The sequence below is a fragment of the Protomyctophum bolini genome (genome assembly GCF_963924005.1).
Source record: "Protomyctophum bolini genome assembly, chromosome: 16".
Taxonomy (NCBI): Eukaryota; Metazoa; Chordata; class Actinopteri; order Myctophiformes; family Myctophidae; genus Protomyctophum; species Protomyctophum bolini.
This window is the reverse complement of record NC_137877.1, coordinates 31,523,751-31,547,136: the sequence shown is the minus strand read 5'-3', so window position 1 is coordinate 31,547,136 and position 23,386 is coordinate 31,523,751. Positions and strand designations below refer to the sequence as shown.

Sequence of the window (23,386 nt, the reverse complement as noted above, 5' to 3'; positions counted from 1 at the left end):
ACTATTCAGATAGGGTTTTCCCAAATAAATATGAAATAAGTAGGCCTAAATGTTGACCTATTGACCATTATTCTTATTACATACAGATCCGGTATCTCACAACATGGTATTTTGTCAGATATTATGTAAAAGACGCAACAATCTCAAGCAGTGTTGATTTTAGTGTTGAAATTAAGCCTCTTTCCACAATCAAATCAAATCAAAACTGTTTGAAAACAAAGTTAGAAAATGAACACGGAAATAATATCCTAAATAATTGTAATTGAATAATATTTGACTTAGTTCTAATGTTTTATCCAATTGACAATACCATGAGGAAATCTTGACTTACTATGCTATAAACCAAGAGCCACACTCCAAATCATACAAAATAACATTTAATGAAAAGCTAGTAATCCCCAAAATATCCAATGAGACTATATATCCATGTAAAATATAACGTTGCTTGCAGTTTAACAAAGTCATAGTTGAAACCACATAAATCAAGGCTAACGCCACCGTGACTATAAGACAACAAATTAATGTGATTTACGATCCAAGAGACAAAATGAAAAGTTCCTCTACTACTTCTTCCTCTGAGTCAGTCTTCATCGAAATGCAACTGAAAATCCATTGCCAGACCGATTCTTTCCGTAATATTTGAAAGTCCAAATTATACATCTGCTTTACAAATTGTATCCCAATGTCTATACCCGCACAATTGCCGATCAGAGAGCGACATTAATAAGGATCACCTTCTATGAATCGAATAAATCATATTTATTTCCTTGCATTATATTACCCCATGGTTAAAGGTTGCATTTTGCCATGCAATTGCTTACCTGTGAATCAATTCATCATAAATACCAGTGCCTCTCAGTCTCAATTCCTTTCCATGTAGTCTCCAGAATAAATCCTTCACCCTTTGTCTGTAGACAATGCTGTCCTAAACCTGATCTTGCTGTTTTTCAGACATTTCCATATACCAATGCAGACAGTATTCCCGATAGAATGGAAGGACTCGCATTCAACTACCAATAAAAAGCGAACAAGGTATCCTTATTCCAGAAAAAAATCCCTGGCAATCAATCACCCAATGAAATATACAGGAATTCAGAAACGGATAGGCCTATACATTTGCAGCTAACATTAGGATTTTGGTGTTTCGGAACCTTTATGATGACAAATAAAGGCACTGCCTTAAGATACAAGCATATTTGTTCACGTGATCTACTGGCAGATTGTTCCTTTCAGGCTGCTTCTTCAACCAAGCCTTACCTCACGAATCCATTTTGATAAAGGGTGGCGTTTATTTCCTCATCTGAACTGTGTGTGAAAATGTTCTATTGCCTATGATTTCTTTTTCTCTCTTTCCATTGCAGGGATTGCAACCACACTTAGACCCAATGATACATTGCTGTGGAATTATTAATCGTTTATGGATTCTGATAATCCTTTAGAGCTTGTAGTTTGTACACTTTATATTCATATTGTATTGCTCTATTTTTTCCTCTTTTTAATCATTGGTTAAGACTTACTATATTCACAATTATTAATACATTTAAGTATATATATATCTTAATAATAGACGTATATGTGAGAAGTCACGTTGCTTTAATATATTATAATAAAAACAGATACAATAGACATACACCAAAACAGTATATGCCAGTGGTCCAGTGTTGAACAATTTAGATATATTGTAGAATGATATAATGGTTCTATAGTTCCTGCATGTGTATAGTCACTGATCAGCGTATAGGCCCAACATATACATTTTTGTGATTTATGACACCATTTGTTGAAATCTGAGAGTGGAATTGTATTCTAATAAACCACGTAAGCCCCCTTTGTCTGCTGTCTTCTCTACCCACAATGTTGAAGCATATACCGGCTGCTTTCTAATAAATAAACACAAATAAATAAAGTACAGTTTTTGTTCAATGAAAATGGATATGGTTTAAGGGGGACATGGAGTCAAAGAATGAATGAGAAGACGGAGGATTTGGAGACACAAGGATCGGAGGGATGTTGAGAGGTAGGTTAAATTGCACTGAGGAGGGTTTCGGGACCAGCGTCGCAGCATATGTTCGGAGGGTAATAAAAGTGAAAGATTTACAGTTTTCGCCCGGCCCCCCAACAGTCTCACACCCTTTCAGGAATTACTGAGAATGATTTACAACGAGGCACAACTGTCAACCTGCCCAAATACAACTTCCACGACGACTCTCAGAAATAAAAATCAAACCATCCGACACCAACAATAAAAATAGACTAATGTTAGAGACTGACTGTTCCCCCTAGAACATACGATATATCCTGAGATGTATTATAATTTGCACAGGTAAACGTCAAACCATAACTTTTTTTTGTTTATGGGCACAGACAGTTATCCCACCAGGTCGTTTGGAAATATTTCTGCTATGTCATTTTTGTCCTTTAAAATACATTTTACTGTCAATGGCCCTGTGCAAAAATGACATAGCCGGCTATGTCAGACAACGCTGCAGCCCATATATGCATATATCCAGTACTTTCATTGGACAATATACAGTAAAAAATAAAATAACAAAAAATAAACAAAATTGTTAACTTGTAGCCTATTCTGGTCGACAGCTGAGTCGCAAAATCTTGTATCAGGCTACCTATGCATTTCATAAAAAGCACAGCATTGGTATACAACACACAACCACAGACTGTTTACAGCGCCCATCAAAGGGTGCAATCTATCAAATATCTGACAGATATCGTCATTTACCAGCTCAGTCAGAAAGAAATGCTGAAATATTTACCTACCAAGCATCCATTGGTTCGGATGTTGTGCTATAAAGTGCCGGCTACAGTTGCGCCGAGTATCGCTATCGCACCGTTTGGATATTATTTTCTTGGGATCTGTTCAGTTTTCAAGTCTGATAGAGTCCTTGCGATTAATGACGACGCCGTGTTTCTAGGGGGACGTGCTGCATTAATTATTTAGACAATCACGTGGTCAAGAATAGAGAGCGGAGTGGTATAGTCTCCGAATTATATCTCCGAATGCAGACAGCGCAGTTTAATACATCTTAGGGGCTGTCTAGCTTGGCGAAGCTTCTGCGTACAGCTGGAAATCAAATATGGCCGTGTGAGAGCCATTGTGAGCGCGGCGACGGTGTATTCCTACATTCGGTGCAATGTCATTGAAAATGGCTCTGCCTTTGGCTCCCATTTATTGCTTTCAGACATGTAGGTCAATGTAGCTACACTGCACGTTTGAGGGTTGCTCTGACCTGATTGCATTCTCAACCTGTTATAAATAATATGTTCAATACAAGTTATGACAGGAGATGGGGGAAAATGCAGACATGTTATAAATTATTTGAATATGAAATGAGATTAACTATTTATCTAAAACGTAATATGTGATGTAAATATGTTCTCTTTCACAATATATAGCTCTCCCTCTCCATGTGCTTTTTCTCGCTCCCTCCACTCTATCTGACATCCAAATAGAGAATGAGTGTAGAATTATTGCAAAATCTGGGCTGGTGCATGGTATTAAAGTATCACTTTACATATAGGCTGCTTTCTCTGAATCGTTTCTCTGAATCGTGTTTGCACGTGTGCACACAAAATCACAAATGGTGAGGCTTGCCTTCTCACTTCACTCTTCTTCACATACACAAACACGAATGCTTGTGCAATCCTATACCATTTGCAAGCCTAGGCCTGTGTTCAAAGGCCATGCATGGAGAAGGAAACAATGCTGAACAATTGCAACAGATTGTCTTTTCGTGTGTCACTGTCCGTACACTGACTCCAACTTTTGGAAAATGTGTGTCAATTATGATTTAACAAAGTAGATGATGGTGCATGTTTGGATGTGCACGTGTTGTTGACATATTAAACATAACTTCTCAACAAAGCAGAGAAAGCTTAGTCAAAACAACTCGTGCCCTATGCCTCTATATGCTTAATCACCTCTGGCCAGATTTGGGGTAAGCCTATTTAGTTTCAGTATAACAAGGCAAGCTCTTTCAATGGTGTAATGTAACAAAACCATGCATTTCAAATTAATTTGATCACACTTAAATATATGTAACAGGGCGCTGATTATACGATATATAGCCTACACCATAGGCTGTAATGCCTGACAGCGAGTCGTGGGTTCGATTCCCGAGCCCATGGCTATTTTTGCTGCGTCTCACTCCTCGTCTATCTTTCTCTCTCTCTCTCTCTCTCTCTCTCTCTCTCTCTCTCTCTCTTCCTGTCATTCTCCACTATACAATCTAATAAATAAAGGCAGCAAAGCCCAAAAATATCCCCAAATAAAATATTTATAGACTTTTCTAACCTACAAACGAAGCCGAATACTAAGGGTTTTGTGGGTACCCAAACTATACCCACAAGAATCGCCACAACCTTCAATCGGTCTTACGGAACATTGTTCTTGAAGGTTGTGGGGTTTTGCGCATGCCACGCGCGCTTATAGACTGTCAGTAGAAATTGTGACAGGCTAGAGCAAAACATATTTTTGTCATAATTTAAAAGATACACATAACTAGATCTAAATTAGTATATATTTTCCCTTACAGATAACTTTTGGTGCCATTGTGCAGAGTTTAGAAGTGCTGATGGCTCCATGCATGCTATATTGTCGCTATAATAATTAAGAAATCTATACCAAAGCTATTTGAAGCCATGCACGAACTGATTTTCTTTTAATTCACAGAAGTAAAACATGTTGCAAAAATACACATATTTAGATCTTTGTTTTGAATTGAAATTTCTTTCCTTTTTCTTCATTTTTGGGGGTATAGGCTATACTCAAAAGGTATCACGTGAAAAAAAATATATTTACAGTCATTTAAATGCATAATTGGTAGAAATCTTTATTTTTCAATAAACTTTTCACATCTGGATGCACAATACAAGGTAAAAAGCATGTACAAAAATAAAACCAAACAGATTGCATATTGACAAATGCATAATCAGAACCGTTTGGGGCTTCACCTGATAGGCTATAATAAATATTGTTTAAACAAGTTTAAAACTATGACATTTATGCGGTGAACATTCTTCACAATGTTTTAGTTTGGTTTGGGGGGGGAATCCTTAAAACCAAATGCGCCAGTGACAGAAAATGCTGTAGGTCCGGGCGGGTCAGAGGGGCTTGGAGGTCAGTCCTTGCGGCTGAAATGTGTCTAAGGCGAAAGAAGCGGTGTCCCCTGGATGAACCTGCCACTGCTGCTTTGTCGAACTTCAACCGAAATACCTTTTCAACTTCTCATCGTGAAGACTTCACAGAGAGAAGACTGTTTCGTATTGGAGGAGTTCCTCGCTTCTTTTTTTTGTTTGTCTTAAGACAATGATGGTATAATACAAGAATATCTTTCGTGAAACGTGACATGAAAGCCCCTGGTTAGTTTGGTGTAAATGAATGTCTATATTTCAACATTAACTAAGAACACTGACTAAACCTTGCATAAAAGCCATGCTAATAATGCACAAGAGTTCAAACTCATTTCAGAATAATAATAAAAAAAGGTAATTGAATATTTTAAACTCGTATGTGTGCTATACGAAAATTTACAAATTCTTGATCAAATAAATAATTACGAAATACAATCCATATGAAGAAAAGAAAATCTATTTCTAAATATTCTGGATTAGATTTTTCTGATGAGGAACATCTAACCAACATCAATTTGATGCCATGCAAGAACAAATTGATCTTCCATAAGAGTTTCAAATGGCAGAGCGAGCCTCTGAAAATATACACTGTTTACAAAGATGTCAAGAAAGATTTATAACCGAATAAGGGCACTCAGAATAGTATATGCACACAGGAATGTTTTGCCTTTGAGAATAATATTTAGCAATTATTCAAAGCGTTATTGTACAAAATAAGTTAAAACATGAATCACAAAGAAATGCGAGTGAATTACGTGAATATTTCACCGGGATAATTGCAACACGAAAGTATATGTTACCGAGTTGTAGGCTCACAATGCAAACAATGTTTCTTTCAAGTATATTTTTGTGCATGTGATGTCTAATTAGAAATTATAAAAATAAAAATAAAAAACACTGTATGGGCCCATTTTGTGTAATTTGGGAATGGTTTCCCCCATTTTAAATAAAACATCTATACCGTAACCATGTTACCTGCTTGAATCCACATGTGAAGAACATTAGTGAATACATCATCCATAAAATCAGTTGTGGTCATACAATGTCCTCGGTGGTTACATATTTATGCAAAAATAAAAGTGTTTTTCGGTATACTGTGCCTCTTTGAGGAATTAAATTATGAGAGATTCAACGTGCCTCTCAGTTTCAGAGTTATTTTTTCTGACTCAGTTTTGAGCCAGTCAACACTTCTTGGGTCGTTCTTTTGTTAAATATAAATTGATAAAAATGAGATAAGTCCATGCAAAAGTTAGATACAACCTTTGTCTTTTATAATGTACATGTTTATTCGCAGCGTGAAGGCGCCCCTCCTTTATAAAGTTGTAATATCAGTCTGGTTATCCTTCTGAAGACTTTGCAGATGGTTTGAGCCTGGTGCCGACCTGCCCTTGGTGTTCGGTAATTTGTGGTCTTTCTTCCATTTCATCCTTCTGTTCTGAAACCATATTTTGATCTGCCGTTCGGAGAGACAAAGGGTATGGGCAATCTCAATCCTTCGTCGCCTGGTCAGGTACCTGTTAAAATGAAATTCCTTCTCAAGTTCCAAAACCTGCTGTCGCGTATAAGCTGTTCTTGACCGTTTGGGTTCAGGTCCTGTGTAATCCGGGTTCACTGTGAGAAAACAAAACAAAAAGTGACCAAATGTTGACCATGCAGCAGGCTAAACAAAACAGCACAACAGAGCACCCTTCTCAGCACGGGACACTCAAACTTTTGAGACAACCCACAGAAAAAAAACTAGCTCGGGAAATAGGCTATACGCGACTGAATGTCGACGCACATGCACTCCATGAATTTAGTTGTTTACTCCCAATATCGTCCCAATCTATACAGGCACCACTATCATCAGATAATACGTGTTTTGAAGAGCTTTGAGACGTTCACCTTGCGGCCTATTTCCTGGGCAATAAAAATTTATGACTTGTGTAATTGGCGAGGCCTTCAAAGCCACCCATAAATATTACACTGAATGCTTTCGTTGAAGCTAAAATAGAAGACCTCAGCTGATCCCAAAAGAGACGTGCATGGGGGAAATCTTACCGGTAGTTACGTGGACTTTCTTCATCCAAGGATAAACTACTGCAGGCTGCTTGGCTTGTATCCCATTTTGGTTCTTTGTGCTTTGTTGTTGTCCACAAGTCCGAGGACCAGCCATTTGGACCGGTGGGCACTGCTCAGTCTGTGCGGTGAAAGGGCTGGCTCTCTCCTGGACATGACCCCGTGGCTGCACCGTGGAGTCCTGCACAGTGTTGCAGCTGAAGGGCTCCGTGTAGTTTGGCCGAGGATAGATTGCTGGATGCTGAAACTCTGGGTCCGGCGATGGACCGTAGAAGTCCGAGCCCTGGTCAGGTATATAGTTATTCTGTGAATATTCCTCACAAGGAGGAAATTTTGGATCCACATACTTAGAGTTCACCAAATACGAACTCATGGCCATTAATTTCTGAAGGTAGAAAATACTAATTTTTCTCGAGTTGTCTTTTTTTCCTCCCTCCATAAAGCCCTCCTACTTGGTGTCAACTGAATAAAGTTAGGGAACCATGTGACCGGATTGGCCAATAGAGGTGACGCTGCTCCATAAACGGGTAAACATATACCTAAAAAGCAATTTAATCTAACTTCAGATACACCCAAATTAAACCCACATTTAGGAGAAGAAAAGAAAAACCCAGAGCATTACTGTGTACATTTGGAAAATAAAGTTAGAAAATAGAAAGTCGTTTAAAAAAAGAAAGAAAAATGGAACAGTGCAATGACTTGTGTATACAATATATCAATAATAAAAACAGCATACATAAAGTATTAGCCTATCATTTTGATCCCTTTATGTAAGAAATTCTAGCACGTTTAATGTTCTACAACAACACCAATCCAACGACAAGCCAGAGAAACAAACAAAAGATACAAAAAGGCCTTTGGCATAAAAGAGGGGAATAAAGACTGATGACAATTGATGGGCACTGTCTTTGTCAAGAAGGGGTCATCCAAAAGTTACACGAATCTCATCACTTCATGAGCCCCGTCCCTTTCAAAAAGTGTCTTAGAAGCCTATTGGCTAGTAGCCAGTCTGGGGATCAATAATGTATGGATAGAAACGACTCAAGTAAGACCATGGGAGTAAAAATGCGATATCCTGCTGTTTTATTTGCTTGTTTTTAGTAAATGTATTTGGATATTTCATCCTCTCGAGTAGATATAGGCTACTTATAGTTTACAAGACGTGTTAAACATTGTATGACAAATTGCTTTGAGACCCCACTTTTGGTAGTGTTTAATAATTTGATGTGGGAGGCCTAATTCTTTTTTGTTATTGTCAAATTCTCATTCATTCAGTCCTGCATTATTTTATGAAATGAAAGTGGCATTTGAAAGCTGCAGGCATATACCACACCAAACAAGACATGCCTATATAAAAAAAGCAGTGTCAATAAATCGAAGTTTTTTCATCGACCATATACTCCCCTAGAATCGAATCTGTGAATGTGATTTTATCACACAAATTCGGTTCTACAGGGTATATATAGACGACGGAATACAAGTCCCAACTGAATATTAGAGGTATAGCATCAGTTTCACAAAATCCTGCATCCATTTGTTGTCCAATACGAAAATAACAAATACATGCCACACTGAAAACCCTTTCTGCCATCGAAATCGAAGAAAAGTATATGAACTGAAGTCAAATGGGGCTAAACGCAGTTCAATGCAAGGTTCTAGACGATTTAATCATAGTTCAAGTTCACGAGACCGATTGTCTTTTAGTCTTTCAAAGAATACAAACCATTTTGCAAGTTCTTGGCCCAAAATCAAGGATATTCCGAACTGGAAGAACATGTGCAGCAACAGATACCCAGCAGAATCACTATTTTACTGACTGTGCGTGCAATGCTTGACTATTGCCATCACGCAAAGGATTAGGCTAAAGGCCACTGGGGTCAAATTGAATCATTTGTAAACATATCAAAAAGTTCAATTATTTTCTGCTCCGCTGACAGCTCAAAGAGTGCAAAAGTTTACCAATTCCTCATGATTCATCGACTGACCACCTCTGTTGGTATTGTATACAACCAGACTCGTCAGAAAACGACAGAAGGTCGCTTACCAGTGAAATAATGATTTAAATGGGTTTGTATTATTCTAGATTGTTGACTAGTATTGATTATTACTCTTATCATTAATTCCCATTGACGTAGTAAGAATGAGAAATTCAGAGTTAGGGATGATCAATGTCTAAAATAAGGTACGGGCCTGCAAACTTTCAGAATAAACCATAAAAACCATTTAACTAATAGAACCTTTAGTCCGAGCATATAGAGTGAACATGCAACTTCCAGCGAAATTACTGAGTTTATAGGTCTATTATTGGTTAATTTAATTGTAAGAATCTTATATTTTATTTTATATTACAAAGGGACACTTGACAATACATTTTGAACGCTTTCAAGGTGTCAAGTTTATGCTATAGGCCTGAAGGCCACATGTAAATTCCTTAATAAAATGTATTAAATTGATAAACGCAACCTTGTTCATTCGATATGGAGCAGTGAATTGATTTGCCATGGTCCTGCTATGGTTATAAATAATACATTTTAAGTTTGATACATATAGTGTAACTTTCTTATGTAACATTTTGTATACACTATGTCAGCCATTGCGAATAATTGAAAGGCCTATTATCGCACCTGATTTTCAAATTAATTTAAACTACATTTCGACGAATAATGTATTAATCATGGAGATTTCATGTTGTTGTTGTTTTCTGTGGGCCTCTTTGCTGGGGGCCTCGACAAATAGGCCTTCGAATAAAATAAAACTGTTGAAAATTTCGTTATTTATATAGGCTACCTAACATTCTAGCAAGTATTTGTTAAAAAAATAAAAGTCGTTTCTCCACATCATCACATTGAAATATGTATTAGACAGCATGACCTGTGTTTCACCCTGCAACTCGTTCAGACGGGTCAAAGCCAAGATGCAGGCTATACTTGAGAACAAAAGAATGATAAAGTCAGCGTTTCCTTGTTGTTTGACTAAAGGGATAACTTTCTTACTTTCTGTCTTCGTCACAATATGATTGAACCAAAATGACATTGGTCAATTGAATAGCTATAGTTATATAGTTACTCTACCAGCAATATTTTCCGCTCATAATTTCACGTCAGGTGCAATGTATTTAACTATCAATTAATTTGTTTGTTTTTTGTTCACTCTCAGCCTATCCTGGCTATTCACTGGGATTCAAATGTCTGAAGGAATCAATACGTTTGGCTCTATTGAACAAGAAATAGTAGGCCTAAATGCATCAGGCTAGAGGAAATGAAAACGGTTGCACATTAAAACGGTATAGGCCTATTTGGCGGGCACCCTAACAGAAGAGGCAAAATGCCCCTCTTCAGTAAATCAGCCAACTGTAAAGGGGGCTAACTTTTATTTATTAATAGCCTATATATCCTACTCCATAAAATATAGCATTTATACCAATTTCCATTTATTACATTGTTATTTAAGGGAGCGGTATAAATACTAAATAGGCATTACTATGAATATCAGGCCACTGTAAGCCTTTGAACACAGGAAAAAAAAACGTTAGTTCCACTGGTAGCAAGTTAATTTCCACCATTCCAAGCAGATATAGCCTACGTATTCGACCTCCGAAGACAAAGTCGAGTGTCCCTACTATAGGCCTACCATACTACTACATGAGGGGAACTTTAAAATTCCTTCGATTCGATGAGCATCAATCAAACCAACAAACTTGATAACATGAATGGGTGTAAACTTATCAATCAACCAATAACGTGTATCTCGCTCAAACCTCATGCTAGAAAACTATGCTTTTAGCGTATACGTCCTCCAGTATAGCCCGCGATGATATAGCCCGCGATGAGGTGTCACTTCTGTTCTCATGCACTCTAGCCCTGTGTGTTCGAGGCAGGCGAACAATATATATGCTATGCTATACTCCACGAAGCCTGATGACATCACTAGCGCATGCCTGTGGCAAATGATAAAACACAGCTTACCACCAAGACCGCTACACGTATGACACTGGTGAAGAAAAAATGGATCCATATTCAGTCTCGTATAGTTCCTACCAAATCTGAGCTCTATTCCAAACCATCTGGACGGTCTTTCTAATACACAATGAGAATTATATTTTGGCTTGTCAAGTCCCGGGCCATAAAACAAACTTTAATGGCATCACGTGCTCCCCCACAGCCATTCACGACGCCGCAGCGGAACATAAATAACCCTCAAAGTTGCACTTATTCAATAACGCCGATTACACCGATGTCACTGAAGAAAGGCACTATGCAACCTATAGAAATGCAGAAACTGATACGGGGGATTGTAACTTTGTCATGCTACAAACAGACACGGAAGTGATTTCGCGGAGAAAAGCTAAAACATTTTCATGCATCGCGAATTCATTCCTTATGCATTCAGTGACAGTGCCTTTCATCTTTCTTTAGCCAGAAACTAATCAAACTTATATAATATGAAAGCCCAGTGGAAATGTATTTATATATATTTTTATTGTGCATATGAAGGTCTGCTTGTGTTCTTGTGTCTGTAAATAAATAATAAATAAATAAAGATCTAAACCAAGCCCAGTAGACCAGCTCAAATGAGATGTCTTGATTGCTCCACCTCTTTCTGTAACATTGACCTGTCGTTGACATTTGGGTTTGCAGGGTAACAAAACATCGATAATAACCTACAAAAAGTAACCTACTTTGCTATGGAGGTTCATTAAGGGCAAGTTACTTGATGATGCTTACTTTATAGAGAAATCACTATTTGAACATACTCATCATCGCTTTTCACTGCTAATCAAAGAGTCATATTAGCAACTTGTGTGCATTTTGTGGGTCTGGTGCCCTCACCCGTTACATAAGGCCTCTTGATCGGCAATGTTTCATTCAGAACAGTTACCCCCGCCCAACATGCTTCCAGTGACATCAGCCCCAGTCAAATTCATATCCCTATACTCTACTGCTCCTAAATAATAAGGGCTAATCTAGGCTAAAGACAAGTCCTTGCCTGTCTGTCTCAAAACCCAGTGTCAGTTAAAGTATATTGTTTGCAGTTCACCCAGAATATTTTTGTTTGGTTTGTTATGATAGGCCTACTCCTACTGAACCAATAACAAACAGGATGGTTCTGTGGGTAGATGATACATAAATCAGTTTGATACTTCTCTTTTCACTTATAACTGACAGCAAATCCCATAATTACATGTCAAACCCTTATTAGGTTCAAAGTCAAACCAGCATGCATGGCTGCATTATTCCATCAAAACTTAAGGAATCCTTTAACCTGAGAATCCCCTTTACAGCGTGGGCACTAGAATATCAAACACAGACCCATAAGTGTAAATAATTCCCTGGAACCACTTCAAAATACGTATAGCTATGATCTTGTCATGTACTTCAGCCAATCATATAGTTCGAAACCACCAAGTTAAATTCTGCCGAAGGCGAGCCTGGAGCAGACTGTTGGGCAATAGCGCCTTCTGCTGGCATTTTCAGAAGCCTTTCATTTTAGACATTGGTCACCGAGGTGTTTGCGCAGCGAAGCCATACTTGTTGCAATTGCTGACATTAAACGAAAAATTAGTAAATTATTAGAGTATTTTACACTGTAAGAAACATCAAACAAACCAAATTGTTCATATGTTACGAGGTCTATAATAAAGTAGACTCACGGACGAAATGGGTGTTATTATCATATTGCCAAAAACCTTGACAAATTCCTATATAGTATAAGATCCCCCCAATAACCTATCGACTGTTCTGGTTGTTATTAGATGTAGGCTAAACAGAGAAAATAGAGCCGATACGACGAGTCCATTCATTTAAAAGTATAGTCCTAAAAATGTGTATAAGCAATATGTTCAATATATTTTTATAAACTAAACACAAGATAAGAACCTATAGTTTTAAAGGGAACAAAACAAGCATAGGCCCTAATTCCTTTGTGATTTTCTCAGGCTCCCACACAGTCCCACTTCAGCCCATCATCCTCTCGGTTCCATTTTGCCGCATTGCAGTAAGGCTGTAAATACTTTCGCAGCTGCCTGTCAGGCAACAGTGAAATACTGTCTTTGTTCGCTTGGCCTCATCTCAAAGCAGCTGAAAACAGCAACGAGCGCTGGGCTTCAAATGGAAATACTTTACATTTAATTCCAAAATAGTGAAACATCGATATTTTGGTTTCATTATATGTAGGCTAACTATGCATTCAAGGATATATATCCTACATTGGGACTTAAGGCTTAGGCTTAGGCTTAAGCTGTGTTAGGTAGGTTAGGTAGCCTTTTATTAGGCTACTGAACGTTTCATCTTTGTAAAAAACTCCAACAAAAACACATTGCACCTATAAGCCACTCATAACATTATCACTTGTAAATTTATACTATCATGGAAAACACAATTTCAACAAACTTTGCATGCATGTATTATTGCCTGTGTTATTATTGCCTGCAAGTGTGAAACTTAAGGGATAATTTAATAACATGCATTGGGCTTAATTTCACAGTGAGAAGTGAATTAGTTCATTCGTATACCAATAAGACGTGCATGGCTATCTGTGCATGGGTATCTGTCATACAATTAACTTACAGGTTACCTGCAGATATGCAGTAAGCTTGATGTGCTTAATGCATATAACTACAAATACATTTACACAACACAACATGGTCATTCTAATGGCAATGTGATAACCATAGAGATTCGGCTAAATAACTATAGGCCTATAGCACAATTGTATATCTTCTTAAGGGCATAATTGTAGTCAAATGAAATCAATGTTGTACCGCCTATCCCTATAACCTTAACGTATTCTCCTATGTATATAAACAGATAATATACATAGATCCTGCAATACATTAATGAACACCTGCACGTTAAGCCTGGTACTCATTTACATATAACTAATGAGACAGGAAGCTGGCGATCAAAACTCCACAAGTCTATACTTGACACACATACAAAAAGAACATACACAATCTGCATACAAAATACAAAGTTACACAGAATGCTTACCTATCAATGGTAGGTAATCCATCTTTATTCTTTTAGGTTTACCTATGCAATACATGTTGATTTAGTTGGGCATAAAGCCGGTGTTCTTTCCTGGGAAGAGGCCAGATATGGAGAAAGTTGAAATGCTCTTCCGACGATCCGAGCGAATGAGCAGTGTCCTGTTGCAGATTTGTGCTGCTCAGACTTTCATGAAACGAATGACAGTCAATTTCTTTTTAGCAAAGGAGACAGGGGCGTATTGGTTGGAACGCCATAGAAGCAGAATGCAGTGGGAAAAATCGCCTGGGAAATCAGGAAAAGGGCCATGAAGACGTTTGCCTCTCACACATGACCAGTGGCATCCAATGACAGGCGATGGAGCCACATAAAAAGGTCGATTACCAAGTTGTAAATTTTCCTCTCACAAAAAGGAATTTAGACTGCAGCAATTCTTCTCATCTTTGCGCATAATAGCAGAAGCCTTTCCTTGTCCTCTACAGAGGGAAAAACAAGACCCCCCCCGCATTTAAAAAAAAATCCTGACAAGAAATGTCTCACGTTTGACCATAAGATCACAAATGTGGTTTGTTAAATTACAAAATATATAGTATTTACAAAATGGTCGTACCCAGATTTTGTAGCGGGTCCAACCTCTAAGTATATGCTACTATATAATCTCTTTGTATGCCGAATCCTAAAGACAATATAGGAAAACGCATTTCAAATTAAATTGTTTATGTTGTAGATTTGGGCAAATTGACATACTGTTACATTACATCACTATATCATTTTAAATAAATTCTCCATGAAATGTATAGTTCAGTAATCAATTTAACACTTTAAATTAGTGGGTCAAATATGCACTTATATGTTTTATGCAACATACAATGCAGATAGAACAGCTGAATGTGATACAATTCTGAAGGTGTTTGTTACCGTTTGGTTTGGTTTTAAGATTGGGAAAAAGCAAGTTGAATCATAAATGTTAATTTATAGCATATAGGCTACGCTACCTTTATTTCAGGGAATCCAATTGAGACCAAGGTCTCTTTTTCAATGGCGCCCTGTATACAAACAAAGAACATTTACAGCAATGTTTTCTCTGTTCTTTAAAGAACATAGCTATGGTCTCATCTGTTTGTATTTGTGTGCGTTAATAGTTGAACGTAATACCATAAGATAGCATTTCTCACTATTGTGTAAAATGTCTATATCTCATCTCCCTTTTGGGCCTAATACGGTTGCACTGTTTATCAAAATGATGAAGTTATGAAGTGAATAACTTAACGTATATTGTTCTCGTGCCCTGTATACATATTTAAGTCTCACCAGGAGCATGTTACAGGAAGAAGAATGCTTCCATTTTATCCCGTTGTTATACCACGACAACATTAACCATAGGCCATATATCGCTTTGGGCCTAATATATTTTTATTATCGCATCTGTGCCACAGGCGTACTGGAGCATGTTAAAAAAGCACTATACCATGAGACAAATATCAATGACCAATTCTCGATAACAATATAGTCTTTGCTTATATATTCTCACATTATAGATTGCATTGCAATATAAAACTGAAATCTGGTAATCCCATTGTATTTAAAAGTTTTGTAACGGCACAGGCTGAACTTGAGTGGCGTGTATAGCACATCATTTAATTTGAGCACGGAAAAGCTTCAAAGCGTCTATGGATGCCTTCATTTGGTAAAACTATGAAGCTTGGGATCATCGAAGGCACGCACATTCAATTATGTGCTATACACGCCACTCAAGTCCCAATCATTGGGACCCAATGTGATATTAAAATCTAGTAGTATAGTGGCATATAACAAATGTTGTAAAATGTTACAGTATCAGGATTATTATCACAATTCATATTATTTATTTTGAGCCTTTTCCTAATGAAATATAGCCAACCAGATTTGTTTTCGTTTTATTGCAATTATTAAAGTAGTACTCGTTTAATACATGCAGGGTGTTTATGGCCATAACAGAGGGGGGGGGGGGGGGGTAATGATAGGCCTACACTACTAAAACCTTTGTGCACGTGATGCTTGTTCCTATAGCTTTTATACTGTGCAACATAGACATTTTATTAGACTTTTCAAGCGTGCGTGCGTGTGTGAGAGAGAAAGACGCGCGCGCGCGCGCGCGCACACGCACACACACACACACACACACACACACACACACACAGAGTGAGTGAGTGAGTGAGTGAGTGAGTGAGTGAGTGAGTGAGTGAGTGAGTGAGTGAAGTGAGTGAGTGAGTGGAGAGGGAGGAGGGAGAGAGGGGAGGAGTGAGTGAGTGAGTGCATGAAGTCTGTGTGTGTGTGTGTGTGTGTGTGTGTGTGTGTGTGTGTGTGTGTGTGTGTGTGTGTGTGTGTGTGTGTGTGTGTGTGAGATGAACAGGGTGCCAGTTTTAACCTTTTGAGGTTCAGAAGTTTTTCCTCACCACAAACACATTGTACATTTGACAGCCTACATTTTTTTTAATTATTGAGAAATGTCTGTATCCTGTATAGAGGCAGTTTTCATGGATAAACTATATCCATATAGGCGAATTCCAAGAAACGCTGCCAATACAGTTTATGATAAAATAACAATAAAATGTGAATCAGCATGATCAGCTTGTTGATTCCAAACTTTGACACAATAATCAAAAGGCTTATTAACATATCTTTACACGATCTCAATGATTATAGGCTACCGCCTACCGTACTTATATTTATAATTTAACTTATTTTCTGAATCTTGAGACCAACCGTGTATGAGGGAGTCAAGTGATGTGTGTTATGTGCATGCACATAGCACACTATAGTCATCATTCTAGAGAGGTCAATAAGAGACACACTGTGTTAGCCAACAACAGTCAACAGTGAGAGCCTGTTCAGACTTAGAACCCTGTATTGTTTCATATCAATATAAGTATATGACCAGCATAATCTCATTTGAAATGGCTCCAAGTCCATCCATTTATAAACATGTACATCCTCTGATGGTTTGCAATGATAATGAACTTTTTGTCATTCAATTTTGAGAACCTTCCTTCAACGATCCACCAAACGTATACATACTTTTTTCACTAGACCTATTCTAACTAACTACTCAGTTACTACAACATTTTCCACCAGTCCTAGCCGCAATTTGCAACTCTAGATTTTTTTTACAATTGGTTGAATCTAGAGTTGCAATAACCTCCATCGACTTCCTATGCATGTTTTTTGGTTTGTGACCTCCTGGTCTTAAATTACGTTAAACTCACCAACATTGCAGCTGTAGTCCAAGCTTGAATTATCCTCTTTCAATCTGGTGTCGCTTGTTTATCATAAAAGTCCCCATAAAAAAAGTTATGAGCTACTTTCTGTCCAAAATATTCCACAACTATTATTCCGAGCCGCCATCTTGGATTTTTTCAACGTGCCATAAAACAAGACGTGAGGGGGAGCGCTTGTTTAATAGCGTCCCTCCCTCCCTAGGGTGTCGGCCTCTTCTTTGGGTGTCTTACCTGCGCAGGTAAGATTCTATTAAACAAGCGCTCCCCCTCACTTCTTGTTTTATGGCACGTTGAAAAAATCCAAGATGGCGGCTCGGAATAATAGTTGTGGAATATTTTGGACAGAAAGTAGCTCATAACTTTTTTTATGGGGACTTTTATGATAAACAAGCGACACCAGATCGCTGTGGGTTAAAACTGTGCTGCAGGTAAAAAAGAATCTGTGTCTCCCGACATGTGCTGCGGGTTAAAACTATAACCTGTGCTGCGGCTTAAAACCCGTGGCTGCATGTGCTGCGGGTTAAAACTAACTTGTGGTGGCCTGGCGGGTTAAAAATCACCTGTGACCCTTCAGAAATATAGGCCCCTCCCACCGATTTAGCTAGCCAATTACAATGTCATGTCACCCCTGTGATCATGTGTAATTAATTAGGAGGAAATGTATCCCCCCAAAAGCATGTTTTTGCAACACACATTTACATGTTTTGCATTTGCGGCGCCCCCTATGGATGAAAATGGAATTGCTTTCGACATGTGATTATGAAATTTGGGGTGAATTGAACATTCCCTTGTGATTCGTGGCATTTTTTGTAAAATAGGCCGCTCCCACTAAGCCGATTACAGCCGAATGATACAGACTAAATTCTGCATATGGTGTTTTAATCGGAGATAGGATCAGAGATCATGTGTACCGATTTTTGTCAAATTTGGACAAAATCAAAAGTGGAAGAGCAAAAAGTGTTTTGAAGAAAATTCTAAATCTAAGAAATCTATCCTGACGCAAATGGGCGTGTCCTATATGGGGAGATGTGTCATGACCCAAGGATTACAGTTCAAGAGTTATAAGGCAAAATGTGGGCTGTGCCACCATGAGGTTATTACATTCATTTTAATAATTATTATGAACCTCCCCTCCAAGTGTTGTACCTGTAGCCCTTACGGTTACAGTTTTTGTATTTTCCTATAAGCCAATGTGACATTTTAATTCACTAATAAATTAATTAACAGCTTAAATGTGTTAAATTGAAAAAAGGGCTTCCGGCAAATGTGAAAATGCAAAGCGATTGGTGCAGCCAGTGAGGAGCAGACAGTGTTTTCAGACAGACAGACAGACAGACAGACAGACAGACAGACAGACAGACAGACAGACAGACAGACAGACAGACAGACAGACATTCCGTTAATTATTATGTCAGTGAGATTACGTTATGTGCAGAATATACATTTATCACCTGAAGAAGTGCTTGAACAATCTTCTTGCCTGTCGATCAGCATTGTTTTGCTAATTGCCCAATGTTTGTTTACACTAACATCTATCTTTCATGTGTTCACTCTCAACAGTGCATGAAAGTTGAAATACCATGAGGCATGAGAGCAAATTGCAATATGACTGCAGTGAATGAGGGTTAAATTACTCGTGTCAGTCTAGTTTCTAGTCTGAAATGCAGTATATGATTGCATGGCAATTGGACTGTAACATAACATTATTCTGCTATGCATGCCAGATCACATCAATTTAGAATCAAAGTAAGAACTAAATGACAAATCATGCATTTAAATGGGGAAAACATCCATAACCTCATGTCCTACTTTTCCATCAAAATAGAATAAAGAAAAACATTGCTAGATTGTGTATAGTCATCATCATTGGCCTATATACTCAACCTTGAATGTAGGCCTATATTCTAGTTCTAGTATATTCTCACTGTTGTCGCTGTTTGCTTACATGAACACAACACCATGCAGGCACTTGGCTTCCCCCCTCTGATGATTGTATAATGCATTTGTGCTGATTGAACGTTGATCTGCCATTGATCCGTGCAAAAAACAAGAAAATTCCGCTTAAAGAATAAATCCATGGCTCAGCGTGACTTTTAGTATACAGGTCTTCTCTTTCATCTGGAAAAAATGGTTTAACACACAGCCAAGACTTGTAGAAACACAACTGTATTTAGGAGACATGTGGCTTATGTATGCGACTATGGTGCGATCTATGGGTGCATGCGACACATGCATTACATAATGCATTTATAATTGGCCTTTATAATTTAAATGTATTAAACAATTACAGCATGCGCGCGTGGATAATTTAATTTTGTGACTAACCCTTTGTGCAGAGTAGGCCTACTTAATATTGTTATTGTTTGCCGCAAGCCTATACTACAATATACGAAAGTAATCAAAAATGGATGACACACACACACACACAAACACACACACACACACACACACACACACACACACACACACACACACACACACACACACACACCTTTATAGACCTACAATTTGTCAACATATTCATATAACTTTATTTAAATTACCGGTAAGCAACAAATTAAGAGATGTGAGAATACCATAACGAAGAACGAACCGTGTGTGTGTGTGTGTGTGTGTGTGTGTGTGTGTGTGTGTGTGTGTGTGTGTGTGTGTGTGTGTGTGTGTGTGTGTGTGTGCGCGTGTGTGTGTGTGTGCGTGCGTGCGTGTGCGTGTGTGGAGGGTGTAATTATTACATATGCGGCATGCCTAATATTTGTAAAGCTATTCATATTTATGACCCAGGAGTTTTTTTTCTCCATTTGTGTCACTGGCCTACAGGCCTACTACATATCGATCAGTGTAGTATTGTAAAATGTGACCAGGTTGCAAACAAGTCTTGAAGAACAACGTCGCCCCCTAGCGCTCTTAAGACCCTCAATAATGACGACCCGCTTTTAAAGTAGATGGCCTATATTATAGCCTCCCATGGTCCACTCCTAGGCTATTTACTTGTTACTTCCAGATACTTAAATAGTTATTTTTACACACGTTTCTCTAGGCTACTGTCTACTGGTCAGTGGTCACTGATTCTACTATACCATTGATTCTCCAGAAAGCCTTAATTAAGTTTGCAAAGGACTTTCCTCCATGAACGCATGCATCAATGCGTTTATGGTCAAGCCAGGGGGACGTAGACAAGCTACTTTATGACATTTCAATACAATTTAAATGCATTTACTGGATAAAACAATGGATCCAACAGTGAAAGTGACGTCAGACAACAGTCAAAGTTAAGTTGTGGGAACTGGAGTTGGTGAATAAACGTGACCATTAAGGTAGGGGTAATTTCCTCTCAGTCACGAGGACAATTTATCGACCAGACACTCTGGTAGAAAAGTGTCTACATTTCTGTTTGTCAGTAAGAGACACAATCACCCAAGAAAGAGAGTTTCAAAGGACAGTATAATTGCTAGGCTGGCCAATAAACTAATTTAGGCCAGACGTCTAGCCATTTCTATAGCTTTATTGGACCACGTTTCTTCCTGTTTTAAAGCAATTATACGTACAAGTTGAACAATAAATTTGAAATCCGTGCAGCACCTTTCAACCGTAAACACGTTATTACTGGTTCGAATGTGTTTACAATAAAATCCACAATTTTAACCTATAGGAACGATGGAATAAAAAATGTCGCATCCATTGAAATCTTAAAAAATAAGTGTAGCCCTACACTACACCCTAATTACTAGTTGCAATCTCAGGTGATCGTGCGTGTTGCAGAACGATTTAGTTTAGGCTTATACGGGTCTTGGGTTGAAAATCCCACTGGAGTTAAGAGCTAATTGGTAACAGTACTTTCTTTTCAAAGCAAGGCTTATATATATATATATATATATATATATATATATATATATATATATATATATATATATATACCGGTATATATACACACACACACACACACACACACACACACACCAAAAATGTCAAAATAGCTATAGCTAAAATAGAAATAGAACAACAATAAAAATAGTTCAAAATAAACTAAATATTAATATCTTAATGTATTTATTGATACTGGTAGTATCGGGACCTTTTCCCCTAGAACGGTCTGTGAACAAAAGCGCAACTGACTCCATTGCGTACAAACATCCTTTGGGAAGACAGTGGAAAAACAGACAAATGCATATTAAACTTACTTATAGGCAAGCCTATATGTTCTCTCTTGAGATGACCAAAAACAGTCAAAATAGTTTATGTGGTCAGTTTATATATCTTTCCAAAATCTAAACTAATAATAAAAAAAAAGATTGACCCCTATATTTGGGATGCTTAATCAACTGGCGCAATGCACTCAACTTGGTTAGGGTTCCCGGAAACCGCTCAATATATAATTAAAAAAATGTTTCTCCGTCTTTGTAATGTCCAAGGCAAAAAAAAGCTGACGTCCTGCTGTTGTTTGTGAATAATTTGATTCCAGTTCCGTTTCCAATGATGAACTATAGCCTACTGTGATATCTAAAAAAAAGTATAACAAACTATAGGCCAGTCTATACTTAAAACCCTGCCTAACGTGTAGGCTACTGAAATATTTTCCTTGCAATCCCCGCAAATGAGACATGGCATCAGCGGGAAGTTCATAGCTGGTCCTTGCTGCTCCTCTCTCGGTTCATCTTCTTCATTTTCATCCTCCTATTTTGGAACCATATTTTCACTTGTCTCTCGGTTAAACTGAGTATGCGGGCAACTTCATAACGTCGATCTCTCGTCAAGTACATGTTGAAGAGAAACTCCTTTTCTAGTTCTAAAGTTTGATATTTTGTGTATGGGCATCGCTTCTTTCTCGTGGAACGTGCATGAATCCAGTTTGCTGCTGGGTTGTCTGAAAAGGGAAAGATACAAACATGAAGTGGAACATGATTAAGTATGTTTTTTAACTACTATACGTTTATAATCAGGGGCCAATCTGGCGTTGGGGTTTTTTCCGGACCGTGGTATAGCGCTAGACACTTTTATAGGTTTGTAAAACCTCCGGTTTTACACACCCAGCTCGTACAGTTCTGTGGGTTGTAAATCAGGGGGGCTATTTCGTTTACTTACTTGGGTCAAGTTGTTGTTTCTCTTCTTTGGGCTCGCTGTGACTCGAAAGATCACTTCCAATGTTCTCTTTGGGTACTTTTTCGGTGCTTTCGGATACTCCACGCGCAAAATCGCCGGCGGCCGTTCGCGTCTCCGCTTCAAAAGTATCACACTCGGTGCTTTTCGACGGCAAACTTTCGGGCTTTGTTCCATACTGTCGATGGCTGGTGTGAAAGCCGGAAAAAGAAACGTGGGTGGAAATCGGGTCTATCCAGGAGCGAACATATCTGCTGTCCGAGGCGGACAGATGCGGCTGGTGGTGATGCACGTAAGGATGATAGATCCCTGGCAGTGCGGCGGCGGGCTGCGGGTGAACCGAGGACCAGGACGACGGGAAAACGGCTGACTTTGTTGCGAAATTGCAAGAGGCGAAATCCGCGTTGGTCCCCACACCTGATGGCCTCGGGGTCACCGTGTGTGGACCCTGGATAAAGCGCGCCCCATACACGTCCTCCGCTTCGTGCCCCATAATAGAGTCCACATAACAGTTACTAAGAGTGCTACTGGTAGACATTTTTTTGATCTCTTCCTACTCATATAAAATGTTACACTGTTACGGGAAGCTTCCCCCTGAACAATCATAGTATTTTTGCTGGCCTCTTCTACGGGGATTGGTTACATAGATCACGTGATCATATTTACCAATACAGCGAGTAAATCAGTCCGCTTGATAGCGGCATGTTTCATTTATCTGTTCATTTTATAAATAAAGAATGCTTATGTCACACCATGACTTAAGTGTGGAAATCTCTATACTGAATGCACATTATTTAAAGTCTGCTGTATGATATTTGCCCGTGGAGAGGATGCAGGACTATA

The 23,386-nt window shown here is 38.4% G+C and overlaps 3 protein-coding genes across 5 annotated transcripts in view; all 3 read right to left on the bottom strand.

Moving 5' to 3' along the window:
- Positions 1-14,330, bottom strand: part of hoxd3a (homeobox D3a) — a 19,964-nt gene extending 5,634 nt beyond the window's left edge. Inside the window, exon 1 of one of the 3 annotated variants that reach the window (XM_080785785.1) lies at positions 14,196-14,330. The gene's annotated coding sequence lies outside the window, so the exon portion shown is untranslated. Of the gene's footprint in view, positions 1-821; positions 972-11,171; positions 11,286-14,195 lie in introns of those variants that run through there. The other 2 variants (XM_080785783.1, XM_080785784.1) reach the window with 2 other exon arrangements.
- hoxd4a (homeobox D4a) lies at positions 5,577-7,645 on the bottom strand (the record flags this gene model as incomplete). Its single annotated transcript, XM_080785128.1, has 2 exons — positions 5,577-6,759; positions 7,189-7,645. 2 exons carry the CDS (start codon positions 7,643-7,645, stop codon positions 6,461-6,463), a joined length of 756 nt encoding a protein of 251 aa, XP_080641254.1. The 3' UTR covers positions 5,577-6,460.
- A 7,161-nt stretch (positions 14,331-21,491) lies between the features above and the next one.
- On the bottom strand, positions 21,492-23,089 carry hoxd9a (homeobox D9a). Its single transcript, XM_080785604.1, has 2 exons — positions 22,529-23,089; positions 21,492-22,310 (listed from the first exon to the last, which is right to left on the bottom strand). Exons 1-2 carry the CDS (start codon positions 23,079-23,081, stop codon positions 22,066-22,068), a joined length of 798 nt encoding a protein of 265 aa, XP_080641730.1. The 5' UTR covers positions 23,082-23,089; the 3' UTR covers positions 21,492-22,065.
- Positions 23,090-23,386: the final 297 nt, after the last annotated feature.